The sequence below is a fragment of the Primulina eburnea genome, chromosome 16 (assembly GCF_022965805.1).
Source record: "Primulina eburnea isolate SZY01 chromosome 16, ASM2296580v1, whole genome shotgun sequence".
NCBI lineage: Eukaryota > Viridiplantae > Streptophyta > Magnoliopsida > Lamiales > Gesneriaceae > Primulina > Primulina eburnea.
The window spans coordinates 3,588,753-3,610,748 of NC_133116.1; the positions used below are offsets into that span (position 1 = coordinate 3,588,753).

General features: G+C 34.8%; 4 protein-coding genes across 10 annotated transcripts; 1 reads left to right on the plus strand and 3 right to left on the minus strand.

Annotated features, from left to right (window-relative positions):
• Positions 1-1,800: 1,800 nt before the first annotated feature.
• LOC140817127 (uncharacterized) lies at positions 1,801-5,534 on the minus strand. Its single transcript, XM_073176730.1, has 3 exons — positions 5,236-5,534; positions 3,088-3,236; positions 1,801-2,243 (listed from the first exon to the last, which is right to left on the minus strand). The coding sequence occupies exons 1-3, from the start codon at positions 5,419-5,421 to the stop codon at positions 2,105-2,107; spliced, it is 474 nt and encodes a 157-aa protein (XP_073032831.1). The 5' UTR covers positions 5,422-5,534; the 3' UTR covers positions 1,801-2,104.
• Positions 5,535-9,832: 4,298 nt separating this feature from the next.
• LOC140816165 (probable serine/threonine-protein kinase WNK10) lies at positions 9,833-13,845 on the plus strand. 2 transcript variants are annotated; one of them, XM_073175244.1, is made up of 7 exons: positions 9,833-10,344; positions 11,313-11,350; positions 11,485-11,712; positions 11,823-12,043; positions 12,133-12,290; positions 12,398-12,797; positions 12,899-13,845. In XM_073175244.1, the coding sequence occupies exons 1-7, from the start codon at positions 10,234-10,236 to the stop codon at positions 13,612-13,614; spliced, it is 1,872 nt and encodes a 623-aa protein (XP_073031345.1). In that variant the 5' UTR covers positions 9,833-10,233; the 3' UTR covers positions 13,615-13,845. The 2 variants fall into 2 exon arrangements, with proteins under 2 accessions (XP_073031345.1, XP_073031346.1); XM_073175245.1 differs by lacking the exon at positions 11,313-11,350.
• Positions 13,846-15,563: 1,718 nt separating this feature from the next.
• Positions 15,564-17,343, minus strand: LOC140816394 (protein yippee-like At4g27745). 6 transcript variants are annotated; one of them, XM_073175632.1, is made up of 4 exons: positions 17,113-17,343; positions 16,750-16,818; positions 16,521-16,649; positions 15,564-16,151 (listed from the first exon to the last, which is right to left on the minus strand). In XM_073175632.1, the coding sequence occupies exons 3-4, from the start codon at positions 16,611-16,613 to the stop codon at positions 15,924-15,926; spliced, it is 321 nt and encodes a 106-aa protein (XP_073031733.1). In that variant the 5' UTR covers positions 16,614-16,649; positions 16,750-16,818; positions 17,113-17,343; the 3' UTR covers positions 15,564-15,923. The 6 variants fall into 6 exon arrangements, with proteins under 6 accessions (XP_073031733.1, XP_073031730.1, XP_073031736.1 ...); XM_073175629.1 differs by having other exon boundaries at positions 16,521-16,667; XM_073175635.1 differs by having other exon boundaries at positions 17,037-17,293.
• A 221-nt stretch (positions 17,344-17,564) lies between these two features.
• On the minus strand, positions 17,565-21,682 carry LOC140816395 (uncharacterized). The gene is given in 7 exon segments (XM_073175636.1): positions 17,565-18,016; positions 18,363-18,434; positions 18,880-18,999; positions 19,229-19,420; positions 20,648-20,749; positions 21,022-21,174; positions 21,463-21,682. Coding segments are annotated over 7 exon segments (1,002 nt in total). The 5' UTR covers positions 21,598-21,682; the 3' UTR covers positions 17,565-17,788.
• Positions 21,683-21,996: the final 314 nt, after the last annotated feature.

Here is a 21,996-nt window from a genome sequence, read left to right on the forward strand (position 1 = left end):
ATGTGGAAAAGCGAGTCCCAACAATGGGTTGCCAACTCATGGAGCTGCATTAATTTATAAAATTGCATAGGGTTTATTTAACCTATTGCTTTTAGGGTTTTTTTGTAAAACTATTGCATTCGAAATATGAAAATATTGATAAAACAATCAACCTGAAACACCTAACGAGTCCATTCCAAGTTGCCATTCCATGCTGCTTTTTTTTTTTTTTTTTTTTTTTAAATAGTTTTGCCAAATTTCAAGAGAGAGTACGTACAGTTGATGTTAAGCCTAGTGCAACTTTAAATGAGAACATAACACGACAATGCAACTGCAGAGGCATGTGGTTGCACTTTTTCCTATATAACTAATCTTATACCAGATTTGTGAAAAATATATTACACTATTTCTCACATCTCAAAGCAACCGCCATTCCCCACTCTTGCTTTCCAGAGCTTCTCTCTCTTTACAAAAACAAACACATGATATTAAACTGCACTTCCCTCATATCACCCAAACTGTGCAACCAATAACAACTATACATGTTCAGATGGGAGATTTTCAAGAATAACAAAAAGAAATGACCTTTTTTTGCTAAGAAATGAAATTAGGGGTGAGACTTGTATTTTAAAATTATCGCTGGAAAACTTAGATTTTTGGGTCCAGAGGGTGATTCCCCTCCTTGGGTCCACCTAAGCGTTAGGTGCCGGATCAACTTTTTTCACATTACCACGACCCACGTGACGTGAAAGGAATTAGGACATATGTGCCAGAAGATTACCACATGTTTTGAAACAAACACCACGGTGCTGTGTTTGCACATTTTGCAGCCGGAGATTTCTTGTTCATAATTTATTAACACGACGGTAGCAGCGGTATGACGAAATCTCCTGTTATATAATATGGGTTGATACATTCAAAGAATAAGTGCACATCCCAATGATTACCGACTCCCATATGCATCGTCAAACACAAAGGTGTGAGATGTTCAACTCTATCCTAATGGCACCTTTTAACTCAAAATAATACAATTTTGGACTAAATATAAAGATCCTCTCCAACAAATCAACTCAAAACTCGATTTTAAAAAGAATATTATAAAAACATTCCTTGTTATTTTATTCATAAAAAATATATTTTTTTAAAAATTACTTAATTAAATATTATATTTAAAATTTATTAATTCATGTTATTCTTCTATATAATTTCAAATATAAAATAATACTATTAATAAAATATAAAATATAATAATTATCATTATATTTCTTTCAGAACGAAATATATATTTTAACAAATTTTATTAAGATAATTCAAATAATCACTTTTTATTTACAAATTTATGTTATTCTTCTATATAATTTTCAAATATAAAATAATACTATTAATAAAATATAATAATTATCATTATATTTCTTTCAGAACGAAATATATATTTTAACATTTTTTATTAAGATAATTCAATTAATCACTTTTTATTTACAATTATTAAACAAATCAATCTTAGAATTACTTTAAAATCGTTATCCCTATTTTAAAATTATTAACTTAATCATATAACTATCATCCATATTTAAACAAGAGGGAAAAAAAGGAGTAGATAACGCAGCTACAGTGCTGCACCAATATACTGTAGCACAGCTCCAATTTGAAGGAGCATTTGGTGCTGGGTTGGAGTGCCAAGCCTGTACTGTTTCGGCATTTAATGCCAAAATAGTGCAGGGTTGGAGATGCCCCAAGGCCTTTGAGCCTGTCAAACGCAAAAAACCTAAATTGATATATGTAGAAGATCGTCCTCTAATTAAAACTACTCACCAAACAAAATGTGAAGAAAAAGATTCAACCCACTTGCCACTGGCATTCATTTTGCGTGGAGAAAAAGGATGCTTTAGTGTCTGCATATATCAAACGGAAAAATATGGGAGGGACAAAGACATCGGAGTACAGAAAACTCAGAAACTGACTTACGAATATACTTCTTACAGAGATTATTATTCATCCAAAACGGTGGCCTCTTTACATTTTGCGAAGTCATATGTTCCTTACAATTCACACTGCAGTATTCCAGCACACTGAAACATGAGTCCGAGAAAGGATCTACACCAGGTTATTTAGTGGAGATCTTGGCTCATTGATCAGCATTGATGCCAAAGATACGAACTTTGTGCATATGTGGGAACTTGGCAACCACGAGAATAAAAACTGCCAGTGTATTGAAGATGATCATAGGGTATTGATAGTCGGTTGTATGCGAGGCTATCAAGTACCTGCCCAAAAAAAAACGAGGATGTGCGTGAATAGCAAAAATCAACGAATTTCAATATTTTAAAGTTAGTCATCCCATTTTTCATTCTCTGAATCCACATATCAAATTTTATCCTTCTTGTTCAAGACTACTAAATGTAAGCAAGCGCTTGCATTTAAATTTGGAAAATTTCAGGTTCATAACCTAATTTTGGTATCAAATTTGGTTAACACCAGCCATTCTTCCGATGGTGTGAACTACTTTCTGAGAAACACCTCCCACCGTAATAGTAGTAAACAGATGTAAAGAAACAGGTCTGAACTATTGATGCATAAATTTTCATACTAAAGGTAGAAGTTACAAAATTATACAGACATTAAGCTTTCAAAGTAACATTTTTGCATTTCTTTCAACCAAGTTAAGCTTTTAAGTAGAATCATTCACATATTCCATGTATATACCATGTTTAAGTTAAGCACCTTCATAGATAGCTGAATATCAAGTTTATATCCTCTAGACACCATATTCCAACATATACAAAAAATTCTGAATCATTTCAAGCTTAAATCCATCCAGTACCATATTCTAATCCAACCTATATCACAAATTTTGTATCATTCTACCGAACTCAAAACAACTAAGGAAAAATATGTTCACTCTCTCAATCCTAACCTCTTATGTGTCAGTAAAGAGTAAAGGTAAGACTGATAAATTTATGATCCATGATAATATGTACACCGCATCATAGAATGATTATTTAACATAAAAAAGGCAAATTAAATCAACCAGAAACCAGTGCCTTTGTAAGACATTAAACATAACTAATCAGACCATAATACAATTGATAGTATCTAGAGAGCACTTACAGTACAACAGGCACGACCGTTAAAAACTTCCTATTACGGGTGAGCTGTTTCCCATTATCAATTTGCTCCCACCAAGTCAATCTATTGTAGATCCCCTGATCATCTGAAAATGGCGTTCCCTTCTTCCAGTGAAAGAAGTGATAGGTGACCTGAATGTAAGTCATACTCATAGTTACAAGAAGAAAGCAATTCAAAAGCATAGTGAGTAGGGACTAAAGAACATTTCCTAGAAAAAAACGCACCATTTCTATTTAATTCACATACACTAGTATAAGCGAGATCTAAATTTTCATAATGAATATTCTATAGGCCTGCGTAAAAATGACAAGCACCATAACAAAATATTATCATATGATATTGGGAATGATGATAACTTGATGTAGGCTATTTTCATGCTTGATTTTTCCTTTATGATATTTAATCCAGCATAATACTCTGAAAGCTCAGACATCTTGCAAGGAAACGAACATTTATCCCTAACGTCAAATCAAGGCGGGGCGGATGTAGTTAAATTAAGAGGAAAGCTAAGTTAGCAGAGCAGAGACACTCTTAACTGCTATGCCAAAATTCCAAATTGATGGACTAGTGTAGACAAAGCATTCCACAGTTGATCGTGAATTTTAGAGGCAAACAGCAGAGAAGAAGTCTTCCATAAAGGCCAGAAAAGATGAGGCAGGTAACAGAAATTCAAAACCTTGCCTATTTCATCTCTTGGAATATGAGGATTTGGGTAGAAAGTATGGAGCACTGAATGCAAAATATGAACAATAGGAAAACTTAAAGGCCATGCTGATACAAGATTCTTCTACTTTTTCACTAAATTTAAATTGCAAAGAATCAGGGTTTGGCACCTGGATTTGATCCTTGGAAGATTCAAATAATCCAATATATAAATAAGATGAAATTTTGGAGTTCGAAATTCTTTTTTCCGGAAAATATGAACTCTAAATTCCGTTTTTTGTATCAGTGGAATTCATCCTTTCACTCACATATATCATATTACAATTGATAAGATGGAAGAGTGAATGCAATCAATTACTATGTGACTAGAAGCTCAAGAATTGTGCTTTTGTTTAGGGCCAAGCTGAGTTAAATGGTCCAACAGGTATATATTTTGGGTGGCACCTAATTTGTATGCTAGTATGCAGCCGCGTAATATAAGTGGGGTGGTCTGCAAAGTTTATTGTATTGTTCTACAGTAGAAAGGAGGATTGAAAAGCATACATTGAGTTATTATATAACTTTCCGTGTTCTTTATTTTGAGCTTCTTGGGTTACTTAATCAAATAATATCATGCAAGTTTTAAAAAGTTTAACAGTTGGCTAGGCACTGTCATCGATAGGAAAATTTCACAACTTAGTAAAAGTTATTTTTGACTTGCATGGTGCTTCCATGTTCGAATATGTCAATTGCTTGACTTATTAAAATCCACTACCTTTTAAGTCTAAAGGTTGGACTTTGGAGTATTGCCTTAATCCCCCAAAGAACATCGTTTTTCTCTCTAATCCCCCAAAGAACGTTTGAAGATTACTTCCTATATTCTACTATCTGAGCAGGATGAGAATATCATTTAGAACAAAAATGTATGTGAATACTGTAACTAAAAAGAAAAATTTGTATGAAGCCCCCCTAAGATCCTTGATTGAATAAGACAACAGAATTCCAGAAGATAACATAAATGATCATGGATAACTATGTCACACAATTAAGTGATCTGACACTCTATTTAATTTAAACTGGTTAAGAGTAAACTGCTAAACTTTTCATAAACATGGATACATAGATATGTATGTCATCGTAGAATATGATAATAAAAGGCGCAAATTTCTTCGCAAAATATTCACATTCATCGAGTCATACATTACACCCACTTAAATCAATCCTCGAGATATAAAAACTTAAAAAAAAAAAGATCGAATAATCAAATCTAAACAGCACGAAACAGACACAACCATAAATCCATCATCTCATAAATGATTCCAGAAGATAATACACAAACAATTAGCAAAGCCTTAACAACCAAAATCAGCATCCATCTACTCCCTTACAGCACAACCAATCAATTGCGAGAGATTTAAAAACATGCATCCGCAAACAGATACGATTAAACCATCCACAGTTTTAAAAAAATGAAATCAGGAAACGTACGACGAAATGGGAGAGATGAACAGCTGTCCATGCCATGCCCGGAGAACACCCGAACACCGAGAGAACGACCAGCCATGAGAAGAATAATATGAGTATGTAGATGGTCCACACACCGGGATACATGAACCACTCCGTATTCCGATTCAGATCCGTCGGCGGTGCTGCCTGCACATACAAATTCGCCATATCGGTTGATATCAGAAAAATTTTCCACCTACAAAACTGCTTACAATGGTTATATAGTTTGATTCCTAAACCAAAAAGCAACCGAAAAACTATCAATCTGTTGCGTTGCGTGGGTGTAGAAACAGGTAAAAGAGGGTTCGTTCGACGAGCAATTTCATCCTACAGCGGGTGTTCTACACCCCGTGAATCATAACAATCCATTTGGTGTGAGGCCCCATAAAACGTATGGACCCCACACAAAATAAACGGTTCAGATCGGAACACGTGTGAATTTAATTTTTCACTTTATTTTTCATATTTTTTAAAATATTTTTTCACGTAGTTCATTTTGGAAAGTCAAACCCGCCCCTTTAATTTTAACTTTCACCACACCATTCCCACGAGAAAGGTGCATCGAGGAGATGTTGGATCATGCGGGTTTTAAATGCAATAATGGGGACGTGTACATTCGGGTAGAAGTTCGGTTGCAGAAGCATATGGATAGAACTGTTGCACTGAAAAGATGTATAATAGTTTGGAAGGCAGAAAAAAATGGGTGGGAAAGGGTACAGAGATGTTAGAACGAAACTTTGATACAAGTTGTGAATGATGATGACACGAACTTATGCACGGATGAGGCTGTGTGAATCTCAGATAGAAATACCCAAGGACACCAAAAAGCTGGCTTGCGGAGTTTGGATCCAACCTTCATTTGGATAATGTTGTCAGTAGCTCATGTTTGTCTTCTGGATCAGGATTTGAGGATCGGCTACATATATACTGCTTCTAAGAGGAGGAGAATAGAGAACTATTATGGAGCAGTGATCGACTGAAAATTCGTGTCCTTCCCAACTTTGATGAGAAATTGAAAATGGTTGATCCGACCTATGAAAGTGAGAGAATTAAGATAATTGAGCCCAAAATCAAAGCCTCTGCAAAAGGTAACAATTTCTTATATTACACCAAAGAGACTAGAAGAGCCTGCAAAAACCGTGAAGAAGGTTAAACATGGCCGGACTAAACGAATGCCCAAAGACCCCAGATGATCCAAGATTGTCTTGCAGAGTTGAGGGAACTGATTCCCGATGGTGAGAAGGTACGTTTAGTACGCTACACTGTTAGATTAAACCGCATTATAATCTTTAATGACACAAATAACATCCTTACAATTCAATGAAGTTCAATTTACATGTTTTGTGACGTTAATGATTATTGGTTAATGTGGCTGATGAACATCGATCATTTGTTAGAACAAACTATATAGCACTTGAACCCCATGCTGAGCGCCACAAAACATGCTGAAACTCTGAAACCCATTGGAAAGACAGGTAAATTTGTGTTTCTCTTGATTATGTAAAATTATTTTTTATGGACGTCAAGCTATCGTCAGTTTTCATATGGACTATATAACGCAATTTTAATGATTTTGGCTGCAGAGTGGAGCTGTCCTTAGAGAGATCACTCGAGTAATGTTGGGAGAGTTACATGGGCATGTGAAGTTGGTGATCAAATTATGGTTTGTCCTTTGTTAATCGAAGACCTTAGCACGCTTGGCCTAATGCGCATAGAGGTGAGAAAACAATGAACAAAAACATATATCCACAGTTACACATGCCAAAAGTTCTGTACTTATTTTATTTGACACCCATCGTGCTAAAAATAGTGACTTCACTAAACTTTCGAACATTTTAAATTCATGTATTGGTGTTTGTCACAGATTCTCTGTGAAAAACAAAGTTTCTTTCTGGAAATATAGCCATTATTCGAAGTTTTTGGCTTGATTATCATAAAGGGAACAATGGAAGTTCGTGAAACTAAGATATGGACTCACTTTATAATGGAATCAAGGGAACATTCAAGAAAACAATGACTTCTAGAAATTTCATATAAAATTAGCTATCTTTTTATTTGACAGAAATTTATTTGTCATCCAGAGAAACCTTCTTTTTACAAGGCATAAAATATTTTCATCCCTTGTTTGGCTTTTACGAATGACTGGCCAAAATGTTGCCAATACAAACGAAGATTTTGGTAATAATATCAGTTCTGATGATCATATATTCTTTGTGTTGTTTCGCTATCTGTCAACTTAGCTTTACACTCTTTAGGCCTTGCTGTTGTGACAACTTCTTGGAGTATCGTAATTGCCACTACAAAAAAAAAAACGGGATTAGCGACCACTAAGGCGACCGTTTTAACGACGGTTCAACGAACCGTGACTATAGGCCGCGTCGCATTCTAAAAGCCACGGTTTTGAATCTCGCGTCGCTATTTAGCGACGGTTTAATCGATTAACACAGTCGCTTCTATTTGCGACGGTATATAAAAACCGTCGCTCATATCTTTACTAATATTATAAAGACCGTCGCTAAATTAAGCGACGGGGTTATTAAGAATGCCGTCGCTACAATAAGCGACGGTTTTTATAAAATCCGTCGCTATATTAATCGGCGGTTTTTTAAAAAAACCGCCGCTTAAAAGCGACGGTTTATAAAAATAAAATGAATAAAATAAATACGAAAAAAATGTTAGTACAAAATAAAAAAAATCAAAACATTGAAATAATAGTTTATCCTTATTTTAGCGAAGATGTGTAGTTCCACGTAACGCTGGAGGATCACACCGACTATCAAATCTACAAAATAAATACGAAAAAATGTTAGTACAAAATAAAAAAAATCGAAACATTGAAATAATTGATAGAGTTTAACTTCTACCAGAGAGAAAGGAAGAATCGGGTATGAAAATGTTCGGTGAACCTCAGTTTATATAGAATAATTGCGACGGTTATAAGTTAAACCGTCGCTATATAGCAACAGTTTAAACCAAACCGTCGTTATAATAGCGACGGTTTTGTATATTCTGTCGGCGATCTAGATCGGCGACTGATTATAACAGAACCGTCGCTCATATAGCGACGGTATTTTAGAACTGTCGCTATAATGGCAACGGTTAGTCTTTAACGGTCGCTATAATAGCGACGGGATTTAGTAAACTCGTTGCTTAATAAATTAAGCAACGGTTTACTAAAAACCATCGCTATTATAGCGACGGTTATATTAAAACTTTCGCTATATTATCGACAGTTTTTATAGTACCCGTCGCTACTATTGCGACTACCTTATAAGCCCGTCGCCATTTTGTAACAGTCGCAGTAATAGCGACAGTTAATGCAAAACCGTCGCAAATGAAGCGACGGTGATGCTTTAACCGTCGTTTTGGAGCGATGATTTTTATTTAACCGTCGCTTAATTAGTGACGCGACGGGTTTATTAACTCGCGTCGCTATTTTGCGACGATTTAAGATAAACCGTCGCTATATTAGCGACGGTTTTAATAATACCGTCGCTATACCTTCCGTTTTTTTGTAGTTTGTCAATCTAGTGTTCAATCATGATCCTACAAAAAACTATCAAGAAGAAAAGATCGAAGCAGATTGCCAGCCGGTACCTCATCAGTTTCTAGTATTGATCAATGCATGTTCCTATCATCCAATGTTGTGCAGCAATTCTTTTTCTTTTACTTGATGAAGATGTTCAAATTGTTTGATAACATTTATAATTTTTTTGCTAAGATGTTCAATGTGCGTATATATACGCACTCAACACATTAATGATCGAATACAAAATTCCTAATTCCTATGATATTATTTTACTTCTATTATAAAATAATGTTAATAAACAGATGTCTTGTTTAAGTTGTTTTTGAAAAAGTTATTTTATGCCAAAAGTAGTACTTATTATTGTAAAAATGAACAATATTGACCCGTAGACTTACTAAATATATACAAGCGGTATTATTAAAATTATAAGAATAATATGTTTAAAATTACTGTAATAAGATGTTAAAAAATAAATTGTTGAGATATAGATTTTATTTTTCTAAGAACTCAAATTTCAAAAGATTCGGAATGGTGTTATCGCATTATCAAATATGTAGTTTCGAAGAATAAGCAAAATAATTAACGGTGGATGATAAAGCTAACAGATTTTTAATGGTAGACGATGGTCTGACAAGGATATCGCTAGAACGTGGGTTTTCTTCGTAGATCGAATTAGAATGAAATCGATTCAATCACAATAATTCAAATTTAACCTATTATGAATTAAAGAAAGAAGAGGTCAATAAAAAAAATGTTAATGAATCAAAGATCCAACTGATCACTACATGTATATTGTAAAATATAAAATTACAATAATCCACTCAAAATAATGGAATTAGACCTAACACATTCTAAATAGAAAATTAAAAGAAAACGTCATTATCCCTATCTTACCTCATCAATAATTACGTGTTCTTTATTCTTTCATGTAAATTTCAATAATGATATTACATCACGTGGGTCCAGTTAATAGCAAATAATAATAATAAAAAAAAAAACACACACACACACACACAGATATATATATATAAATATATATATAATCAGCCATCAGTTGTCAGGTGATTGATTCCTAGGTTTTTAACTTTCTCCCGATTCAACACCCCTTTCCCATGATATCTAGGGTTTTGGTTTCATAACCTAATTCCATTGAATCGTCCGCCCCTTTGATCCTTCTATAACTTATACCTATCGTTTTGTATAACGTTGAATTATTAAATGAGATGGCAAGGATAATCGGAGGGGAAGTAAATCTGAACTCTTCGTCGTGTTCGCTGCAAGTGAATATCTTCGGATGCCTTTTCCAATTTGGATCTAGCATTGATTCGTTTTCCGTTGCTTGCGAAGCTTTTTCCGATCCTCTGCTTTTCTAACCTGATCGAGTTTGATTGTACAGTTTAATTTTGCTTTTTCTGCTTATTTTATTATTTTTTCTTATAAATTTTTTGGAGATGGATTGTGTGAATAATGATCGTCATACGCATAAATTGGATAAGAAAACGAAGACTGAGGCTATAGATTCTGATGTTGTTGAAATATCCCCGGACAGGCGGTATCTTCGGGTATTGTCATCGTACTGATTTTTATTTGTTTAATTTAATTTTTGATTAATTTGTTTCATTTCTGAATCTCTTGCGCTGGTTTATAATTTCTATTGATTAGTTTAGGTAGGCGCTATTGTTTCTAAAATGGATTGAGGTTCTAGCTTTTTACCTCTTATTTTATTTCACCGTCTGATTCATATCAAGTTCCAGAAGATCGCACTTCTGTTTACTGCATTTGTTGATAATCTCGTCCTCCCTTTATACAGTAGACTTCAGGGACACCAGAATAATTGTTTTGATGTAGCAGTGTATGTGATTATATTACTTCTTAATGATACGAGCAATGCAGATCAATCTCAATAGTTTGTTATTGATTAAATTCATATTTGGGTTACTCCCTTTTCTGCATCTATGATTTGTTAAGCCTATTCTCCATTGAGGTTGCATAAGACTTAAGGGTGTCTTGGGTAATAGGAAATTTCAGACATTTATTATTGAGTAAATTTTTGTTTATTCTGTCATAAACTCGAGCTTCACCAGCTAGTACACTCTCATCTGGTCTAGTTGTTAACATAGAAGTTAGATGACTTGGAGCATGAACAGATATGGTTTTCCCTAAGTCGAGAATATATTTGATTTATTTGTCTAAATTTAAGATTGTTCCACGAGTGCAAATAAATAATGCAGATGTTATATGCGTCATAAAATGACTTCTTATCACCATTTTTTGCAAAGATGGGCCAATATTTTCTACCCTTTTGATGCCGACTCACACTCCATTATTTCCCAAAGAGATTCAGAAAGGCTGTACTAATTGCAAGTGGGCCTGTGTTGGTGGAAGAAAGTGTGTGCAACTCAGTTGACTGTGCCTTGTACTATGGATACATACCAGTGATTTCTGCTTTGTATTTGTTTGTTTATTTTTTTAATTTGCTAAATCTATTTGCTTAAGTTGTTTTATTACCTCTCTCTTTTTCTTCCTCCAGTATAATGAAATCCTGGGAAGGGGAGCATTCAAGAATGTGTATGCTTCCTCGACTATCTGTTAAATTTTGTTCTACTTATAATGTTTGTTTGTTATCACTTTTGTAAATTTATATTCCAGATTAAAAGTTATCTGCCTGCCAAATTTTCCTTTTTTCCCATTTTTTTTCCCAGTTACAAGGGGTTTGATGAAATTGAGGGAGTGGAAGTTGCATGGAGCCAAGTGACTATTGAGGATGCGCTACAGTCCCCCGAACATCTGGAGAGGCTGTATTCTGAGGTTCATCTGTTAAGAACACTGAAACATGAAAATGTTATCAGGTCATATGCCTCTTGGGTGGATGATGAGAAGAAAACCATTAATCTTATCACTGAGTTATTCACTTCGGGAAGTTTGAGGCAGTGAGTTTTCTTATACTGTTTCACTTGGCTTTCAGTTTTTGTCTTATTGTTTTATTATTTTTATTTATTTCTGTTGAAATATGTTTAGTAGCGTGCTTCGATCTTGTTAGGTACCGTAAGAAGCATAAGAGTGTCAATATAAAGGCTATCAAGAACTGGGCCAGGCAGATCCTTCGTGGGCTACACTATCTTCATACTCACAATCCGCCTGTTATACACAGGGATTTAAAATGCGATAACATTTTTGTTAACGGAAATCATGGACAAGTTAAAATTGGTGATCTTGGATTGGCTACAATAATGCAACAACCCACTGCCAGAAGTGTGATTGGTAGTTGTTTGGCTTACTTGTAAGAATATATCTTCATTTCATTTACCATCATCCTCATAGTGTTATTGGCAATTCGAATTTTCCTACAGGTACACCTGAATTTATGGCACCAGAGCTGTATGAAGAGGAATACAATGAGCTAGTGGACATTTATTCTTTTGGGATGTGCATGTTAGAGTTGATTACATGTGAATATCCATACAGCGAATGCAAAAATCAAGCACAGATATTCAAGAAGGTTACTTCTGTAAGTTTACTTTTACCTTCTTGGATTGTGCTAAAATGATCTTTTATGCAGTTAAATGGGTTAACTGCATCTGATGACGTGATTATTCCTACTGGTTAAAATTGTAGGGCATAAAGCCTGCTGCCCTGGGAAAAGTGAAGGATCCTGAAGTGAAAGGGTTCATTGAAAAATGTTTGGCTCCAGCTCCTCAGAGGTTAAGTGCTGCTGAGCTCTTGAAAGGATCGTTCCTTTCATCTGAAGATTGCAAGGATTTCAATTGTGCTCCTCCACAGCTTTCTGATGTTATGTCCAAATCAACGAACTCAGTAAGATCTGATTCTCTTGTGACGGACATGGACACATCTTACAAAACGCTTTCAGGTAGCACTTTTGCAGGAAGCACTGTTGGAACATGTGTCTCAACTATTGAACTTCAGAGATGGAATGAGAGGAATGAATTTACCTTAAAAGGGGAGAACTGTGATGATAATTCAGTTTCTTTAAACTTGAGAATTGCGGACTGTTCTGGTACGTAAATGTAACATCACAAATATCTCTTATTAAAACCATTCCTGGTTTTGATTTGGCCCACTTGAAAACTTGTTTAACATTCAGAACATCTGTAACAGGTCGGGTGAGGAATGTTCACTTCGTATTTTATCATAATGCTGATACAGCACTTTCACTTGCTGCGGAGATGGTTGAACAGCTTGATTTGTGGAAAGATGATGTTGCTTTGATAGCTGAGTTGATCGACACTTTAGTTTCAAAACTTTTAACCAATTGGAGTACACCATCTGGAAGTTTGGATGGGGGGAAGAATTCTGTCAACGACTCTGCTACACTTTACAATAACCAAATTGCTGCCTGTGATGCTAGACAACATTGTGCAAACAGCATTCTTGCTAAAGAAGCTAGTGAGCGCAACATATCTTCACAGTTCATGGAATTGAATAGCAACAGTAGAGAATCAACTGGAGCATTGTCCCAACGTACCTTACCAACTTCTGTTATCGAGCAGGTGGAAGATTTGGGATCGGCTGACTATATAGTTGTGGATAAACATAGAAATAGCATCAGGGAGTCCTTGATGAGTGAAAGTATAAAAAATTCGGGGACATCTTTTGCAGGTTCTTGGAACACGGCATCTAGTGAAATGGATTTCAGAGTTTCTTCTCTTTCTCTGGTGGACAAAGAAAACAATATGTGCCATGATCTGAAGGTGGAGCTTGATGCCATCAATTTGCATTATCAGCAGCGTTGCTGCGAACTTCTGAAGATGAAAGAGGAGGCAATTGAAAACGCCAAAAAGAAATGGATGCTGAAGAAAATATCAGCTGTTTAAGGCGAGACATTCGTTTTTGGGTTGAAATGCTTCTCATTTTCTTCTCATCATAGTTTTGTTTGCTTCTCATCGACTTGATTAGGTCGAATAGTTGATAAAATATGTGCACAGTTACTTCTTTGATTGGATTAGATGAACCTAGGTTTGCTCGTGGTGACTGGTGTTGCCTAGTTTTTTGAAATTGTGTACACACTATTATTTTTTAATTGAATTGATTGCTAAAGCTTGAAATTGGTTGCCAGTTGGAACAAGTTTTCCCTATTAATATATTTAGCTGCCACAAAAAAAGTTGTATTTGCGTTGGGAAAAAATTTACTGACTACGATTTTTGATGCAACGGCAACGTTTTTTGTTCCGGTTAAGAGTCGATGGTATTATGAAGTGCAAGAAAGGTAATTGCTGGGGAAATTGCTTTCAAGACTTTTGAGTTACTGTTTTTTCCATGTTAAATTAAAAGAGTTTTTGTATACTGTTCTAGTTGGAAACAAAAGCCATTGCGACAACATTCAGCAAATACGACATTGGCTCTCTTCCTTTATTGTCACTTTGACAAATGGCACTAGATTTATTTTTCATTTCGTTAAGAAATATCTTGTTGGATGGAAGCAGCTGTACAAAAGTCAAGCCGTACAAAAGTCAATGATTATGGACAATTTTTACGTCTCAAGAAATAGCAATCAATTATAATCAAACTCGTGACTTCAGGCTATGATATCAATTGTCAAAATCGTGCGCTTGTCGATTATTAAAATTATAGATAGATGGTAATTATGCAATTCAAATTTGCAATGCTCTAACATTATTATATTGATTAATCACTTAATCTTGTTACTCGTGTCATGAAATCAATTATATTTGATACTTGTAATAGACAATATTATAGAAAGCAGATGGTCGATGAGAATTAAACATCGTATTTTCATTTATTTCAAAAATAAAATAATTATTATATCTTTACACTTTCATAATTTTATTTTCGGTAACTAAAATGGTGTTACTAAATAATATACAATCGAAAAATTCTAATAAAATGTTGACTCAAAATTTTTAAAAAACAATTACAACAGTTATCAACAAGGGTATATAATTAAGCAATTGCTTGAACATTTGCACTTGTATGGCAGTATTTTTTATTTTTTTTATTACAACACATGCCGCGGGGAGAGAGGATCGAACTCAGGGAGTGGAACCAACTAATCTGGACAGATGAGACAACTGAGCTACAAACCCAATCTCTGTATGGCGGTATTTTCAAAAAGAAAAAAGATAAATATCAAAATTATGTATATAAAAAGATACGATAATTGACTAATTGCTTGAATATTATATATCTGCTTCGACATATTTAAAAGTTCTTCCAGGATAAATTTGCCCATTTTAAACATACCAACTCAAAGTGGATTAGGCAGGAGTGCAAAAAACACTACCATACAAGTGCAAATGCTCTATTTTTAGTCCTCAGATCTTTTTAATGGATATTTTTAAAAGAATAAATGGGCATTTGATTTGGGACAGATGGAAGCATAAACAACCAAGTTATCGAAAGAAATAGAGATTAAAAACATGCTAAAGTGTGTTATTATCCACTGTAGATCCAATTGTCATAACTAGCTCAAACCTATCGTGGAAAAAAAATTTAAAAATTCAGCCAATGATGCATTGAGAATACGCAAGTTTGCAAGTCATTTTAACCATCTATAGAATGTACTGCATAAAAGTTGAGTTGAACTTCTGTTAGCACAGACATTCTCAGAAAAAGAATTTAAATAGAAACTGATTCAAGAGCGTCTGCTGCTTAATTAGCTGTTATCATAATGTTACCACATCTCCTCGTCGATCACAACTTAAAAGATATATTTTGGCAGTGACAATTTCTAATTCATGTTCTGTTGTGTATATGTCATCATAAACCAGAAGGGAATACACACGCAACCGATGTAAACTTAAGCTCGAGAATGGCTGAACTCTTACATAATCAGAGAAACATGAGGATGGTTATATATTGAGATGGACGAACAATAATTGTTTCAATAACACATTAATGAGCTTGCAATTGCGCATTAACCAGAATCTAAGATCGGCGCCGTTGAAAGAATCCTCTTATGATGTTAACATAGATACATGCATCAATTGGCAAGACATTCACAAATCCCAAACTTTGAACATGCTTTTTATGCAATGAACATGGAACATATGCAGAAGAACCAACAACGAATAGGGCATCTTCAAGATGAGATGATATTTTTGACGGGCAAGAAGACAATCAGGCTGTACACTTTATATGGAGACATCAAGAACTTTACCACAGACTACCAGTTCTCTTTGACGATTTTCAACTTTTCTAGAATGATTTTTCCTTCCTTGTACTTCTGAGTTTCCTCATAAGCTTTCTCGTATTTCCAACCCAATTCCTCGTGACAGTCCGAGCAAAAGACATCCGCCACTGTATGAAGGCCGGTCATCAGCCGCCTATCTTCTTTAGGCCCCAGAGAAATGTTCATAGCATGGGAGAACAGAAATGCTCGACCGTTTCTTCCCTGTCATGAGTACCATCAATACATGTAAGGACCGACATCTTACTAAATATTCTTGCTATTAAAATCTAAAATAGAAGTGATCTATAAAAATGCAACTTAAAATCCCAAAATCTAGCTTACCGCCACTCCTTGTTATTATTCGCTCAGCCGCTGCACTGAAATAGAATTACCGCAGCACAAGTGACAAAATGAATCGAGAAGTTTATCATCATCATCATATAATAAAGAATCCCCATTGAATTTTCCGAAAATTTATATGACATGAGTTCACTCCCAGTCCAAAAGCCAAAAAAACATCTATCAACTATCAAGAAAGTTCAAAGAAATTTAGTAGCGGAAAAAACAGAGGAAAACTAGCTGAAATATCACCTGAAATGCTTTAGATATTACATCATCATGAAGGGCAATATGATTTCTACAATTGCAGCAACTGTACAACCTCGGACCAGTCATTTCAGCCATTTGATTCGCAAAATTCACACCACGATTCAATAACAGCTGCTTCAAATCAAGATCCTGTAATTTTAGATCGAAATCATCGATCCTTTCTTGGTAATTCCAAAGTCATTTGAAAACATGGACAGGATAGAGACTTCACCTTTATTTCTATTTCGTCTCCTGAGAAAGTCAATTTATGCTATCTTCCTTTTATCCGACCAATTATTATCTGTTTACAACAATTTCAAAAAAGGATACAAACAGGAGAGAAGAAAGAAGACAATGAAAAATGAATAAAAACCCACAAAATCGTCATTGTAAAGAATTCAGTTCCGAAATCATATAGTAAAGGATGGAAATAATATAGAACAAGCAGGCTTTCAACAGCAAAAAAAAAAAAAAAACCCAAAAAATAAATAAAACCCATCACAATCACTGACCCATTACCAGAAAGTAGATGAAAAATTCAAGAATCTAGGCGTCCTCTGCGAAAATTGAAGAAAACCTTAGTGCGCAGACTCACCTGATCATCGTGCCACTTGCAAAAAGACTGGAGTGATTTAATTACAGAGGGTTTAGCAATATGGCAAAACGACGGAGTTTTATGTGTCGGGATATTGGGTATACTGTCGAGTTTGAAAATTAGATAGATGGGAGGAAGAATTATCAAGAAACCTTTCTACTCCGGGATTCCATTTTACTCTAAATAATTGCGCGTCCGCTCGTTAGAGAACACAAGAGTTGAAGTGCAAATCACGCTTGATTGCAAATAAAAAAAAAATTAAAAAAAAGGTACAGAATATATAGAAATAAATTCCTCCCCCAAAATAATATAATACCAGTTACTTTGGATTTTAAAATTGTCGGATATTTTCAGTAAATTGGTGGGAAAACAATCATGTATGAACTTGGTTGCAGCATGCATAATTTGAAGGATTGAAAGTTGAGTTGATGAACGTAATGGACCCGAAACTAAAGCTGCACATAGCAACAGGTACCGAACCAGTGGCCTGTTGGTACGTTGATTATGCCCCTTAAATGTTTGTTGTTCTCCTTGCAATTATCCAGCCTCGATGAAATTTAGCAACTAATACTTTGATGAAAATTTAAATCCAAAGGAAATTTACACGAATAAAACCAAATAGAGCAGCTCGTAATCCAATTCTTTTAGGAAGTGACTAGATTGTTGATTCCATAGGTTAAAGCTTCAAAGCAGCTCTCGCCATAGCAATTGCACCTTCATAATTTTGATTTCCACCTATAAACCCGCTCATATGGACAAACACGCAACCGGGAATTCCCGATTCTTTAGAGAGTTCATCGTCTCGCAAACCACGCCACTGCTGTACAGGAAGTGCCTTCCGACTCTCAAATCTGTCGGGTGCTATTGCCACTGCCTGAACTCGCCATTGTTTGCTACGGTCGTCCTAAAACATTTTAGTAAACTCGGTTAACCTTAAAATGAGCAGATTTATCAAATATAAATTATTGGAATACAAAAAAAAATTCTACACAAGCCAATTTTCAAATCGCTGGAAGGTTAATGTATGACAAGAAATTCACAACGCCAAAAAAATATTAATTAAAAGATATGGGTTTGTAAAAAATTTGTGCCAGAATCGACCCTTCCGTCCAATTTTGAATAGGAAAAATATAACAGCACAATTTCCAAAAGAAAACGTGAAAAAAATGACATAAATTTTAAGAACTGGATGAGAGTATATTAATCACGGATGACGGGATAAAAACTTAAAAGCCAGATTTAAGAAGTACCTTATAAAGCACATAGTTAAGAGATGGGTTAATCTTCTCCTCTTCCTCGAGCTCAAAAAGGTGAAGTTTCCACTGTTCAAGATACTTAAATAGAGGTGAAGTTCGAGTTGAATTCAGAAATAGCAAAGGAGATTAGATAGAGTAAAGAACAAAAATGCACGCACAATGTATTATGTAATAAAACAATGTTTTGAGACAAGAAGACACTGAAATACCATAGAGCAAGTTCTTTCCAGATTCAAGAAATGATAATGACGTTAAAATTTCAGTACCAGGTTTCTCAGATAAAGTTTCTTCATTTCAAATATTTTTAAAAGACAACTAGGAAGTGTCCACCACCTGTATTTCGAGACACATTTTGAATATGAGCTCCTCTAAGATGTACAAACATGAACATACAACAATCAACAAAACATTATATGGGTATGAAGCTGAATATCTTGCTGTTTGCCTGCTCTTGACACAGCTACAAATGAAAAAAGATTTACATTGTCCCAGATTTGACCAAAGCACTTACTGGACAAAATCTATCCAGGACCATAATTTCTCCGCTAGGATCAATATCATGACTCGCTGCGAGACATTCCATCACAATTTATCGAGCAGGTAACCACGATCTTGCATGACTGCGGATACTCTGAGTAAAAAAAAATCTTAGGATAAGTTTAAACTTGAAACCATAAGTTCATAAGCCACTTTAATTTGATCATTAATTTCAGTTTCAGCCAGGATGTACGTGAAACATTTTTAGGTATAAAATTAACCGATATAAAAAACATCAATATCTATTTATCATCGAATTCACGAGAAATTAGTTGAAAAAGAGAAATAACAGCAATATCCAAATTAACACGAGGAAACCTTACACTCAAGAACTCACTCCCAGCTAGATCCATTGCACGATCAAAGGCTGCATTTTCCTTTTCAGCTGATTGATCAGGATCAATCCAATCCAAATTTAATTTTCCAACCCGTGAAGACAAGTGTGTACTATTCACATATCTTGGAGTCTGGTCTGTATCATACTGATTGATTCCATTGTCGATGGCATCGATTGCCTACCAACATTAGGAAAAACACACATGAGTAGTACCACTGCTATGCTAACTCAAAATTATACAAGGAAACAATAAGAAATATCAAGGCAAAGCCAGCAAATGACATTTTTAGATCGTGAAGGTCTTGAGCTAATAGCAATAACGCAGGTTATTCCTGTTGGTTAGTTTCTCATACTAAAAAAAAATGATTCTAACCATAAAAACTAGAGGAGAAATTTAATTTCCACCAATATATGCCAAGCTTGAGCAGTAGGTCTTTTTACAATCATAGCAGCCTAACACGTCCTAAAGAGAAATTTATGTTAACTTTCTTTGATATAGCTATCCTTGACGTTGGAGAGTTAGTTGATTGTTTGGGATATATTGTCATTTCTTGACATTAGTGCATATATCTAAAGAAATATTCTATTTCTTGAGTTAGGGGATCCTTTCTTTAGTTAATCCCGGTATTTTAGCCACTCATTAGGAAAACAATTGTGGAAAAATTTGCAAGTCTTTAAGGAAATGACAGGAAAAAGTTATATTCCAACGATACTCCTTGAACGACATCAAGTCCAAGATTCGAAGCACACATCAAGACACCATAACCGTGACTTGGAATTATCTTTAAATACTTTTGGATCAGATGGACCAATTCTACGAAATAAACTGGTATTGTGATACAAAGTCAGAGAAATGCAAAAAGGTTTTCGAAAAGGTTATAACTTCTGATTTCCAGAAGAGATCGACCACGGCTGTGATTGAAGTCTGGGGATTATTGCTAGGATCGGAGGTCTTTCCATCCATCCAGGAGGACACTGCAGAAGCGAGAATGGAGGAAAGCCGGGAGAATGTTATTCTTTGGTCTTCAAACCTGGAACCCTCATCACAAACAGGAGAACGATTCGGATAGTCAATTACTTGAAAAGGGTACAATATGAATGAGCTAAAACCAAATGAAACAATGGAACTATTTTTGCAAGAAACTTCGACATACTTAAAATTCAAGCTGGGAAATCTTTGAAAAGTAAGAGATAAAAGAGGTGAAGTAATATCTTAGATATCAGAACAAATTCGAGAACAATTCAGAATAATTTAGATCTTCTATAGAGATCAAGAATTGACAAGTCAAATGTGCGACAGCAATAATAAAAGACTGGTTCTTATATGACCGACAAATTTCTATCAATCCCAATCGAATATCTAAATGATAATAATAGAGAAGGTTCATAATTACAAAAGGTTAACTATCTCCATGAAGCTTTTATTAACTGCGAGAAACAATCGTTGCACGTCCGGATGATCTTCATCAACATGAAGCTCCTTGGCATTTATCTCCTTCCCAAAATGCTACATATGAAAGTTCACAACCAAGATTACCCTTTAAAACCAAAAGCATAGAAGAACCTGTTTCACATGCAGACTTCCAAACTTCTAAGTACTCTTGTAAAAGATTAGAATAATCTGCCCTCGTACTAAAATTAGTTACGAAGTTGCAGCTCATATTTTATTGTGAAACAAAATAAATTGACCACAGACAATATCTTACCAAACCTTTTTAAACTAATCTGCTCAACTTACTGACGAAAATTGAGCTCGAGGGTTCTATAATGCATATTTACCTTGTAAATAAGACCAGCACTACTAAGCTTGGTATTAAATCCATGCCCGAAAACATAATCAAAACCCTTTTGATGATGATCATAACGGGCTTTCACGGGATCATATACCCCACCAACATCAAGCACGGCATCAAGCGTCTGCGTCTCAAGTACCTGTAGTAGTTCAGGCGTTTTTACAAACCCGTTACCTACGTATCTAAATCCTTGAAAATTACAAAGTAACCACAAAGGGAAGATGATAAAGTTAGTGAGGTTTCAAAAACTATACCTAGAAACTCACCTGAATATCCAAAAAATAAAAATAAAAAATCACATTAACGCGGAGAGAGTATGATAACATTACTTAGTAGCAAACCAGTCATTCAAATACATCGCCTACGAATCTAGATACTTCAAAAAATTATTTATTTCACGGTTCTCGGATGTATCAGATGAGTTAACCTGAGAATCACGCGTACGGACGACGTTAGCATCTGAAAACTTGTTGGTGAGGCGAATCATGAAGCAACCGAGGGCTTCGTCACAGTGGAAGCTTCCATTGTGGGTACCCACTCGTTTCACGGCCGCGGTGGACATTAGAAACAGAGGAATAGAGTTGGAGAACTGAAGAGCCGGAATGGACTGTAAGAGCAATGTTATTGTAAAACTTTTATTTAATTATTTGCAAAATATTTTTCCTCGTAAAACTTGTTCCATAATTTTATTGTTTTTTATACTGATTCAGAAATATTTATTTTCTGCAGTTTAATATTATTCATAACTATATTTATTTTATAATGGAACTCATATGTTTTATTCATTTACTTTTTTGTGTGTTTCTAATTTAATAAAGTTAATATAAATGTTGAAATTTTTTAATGCATGACATACAAAAAAAAAATTAAATAACTAATCAGCAACATCATTTTCAGCTATTAAAACAATAAAAAAAAACAATTGTTCTTTATTCATTCAAATGTTAACTTGTTTATATTT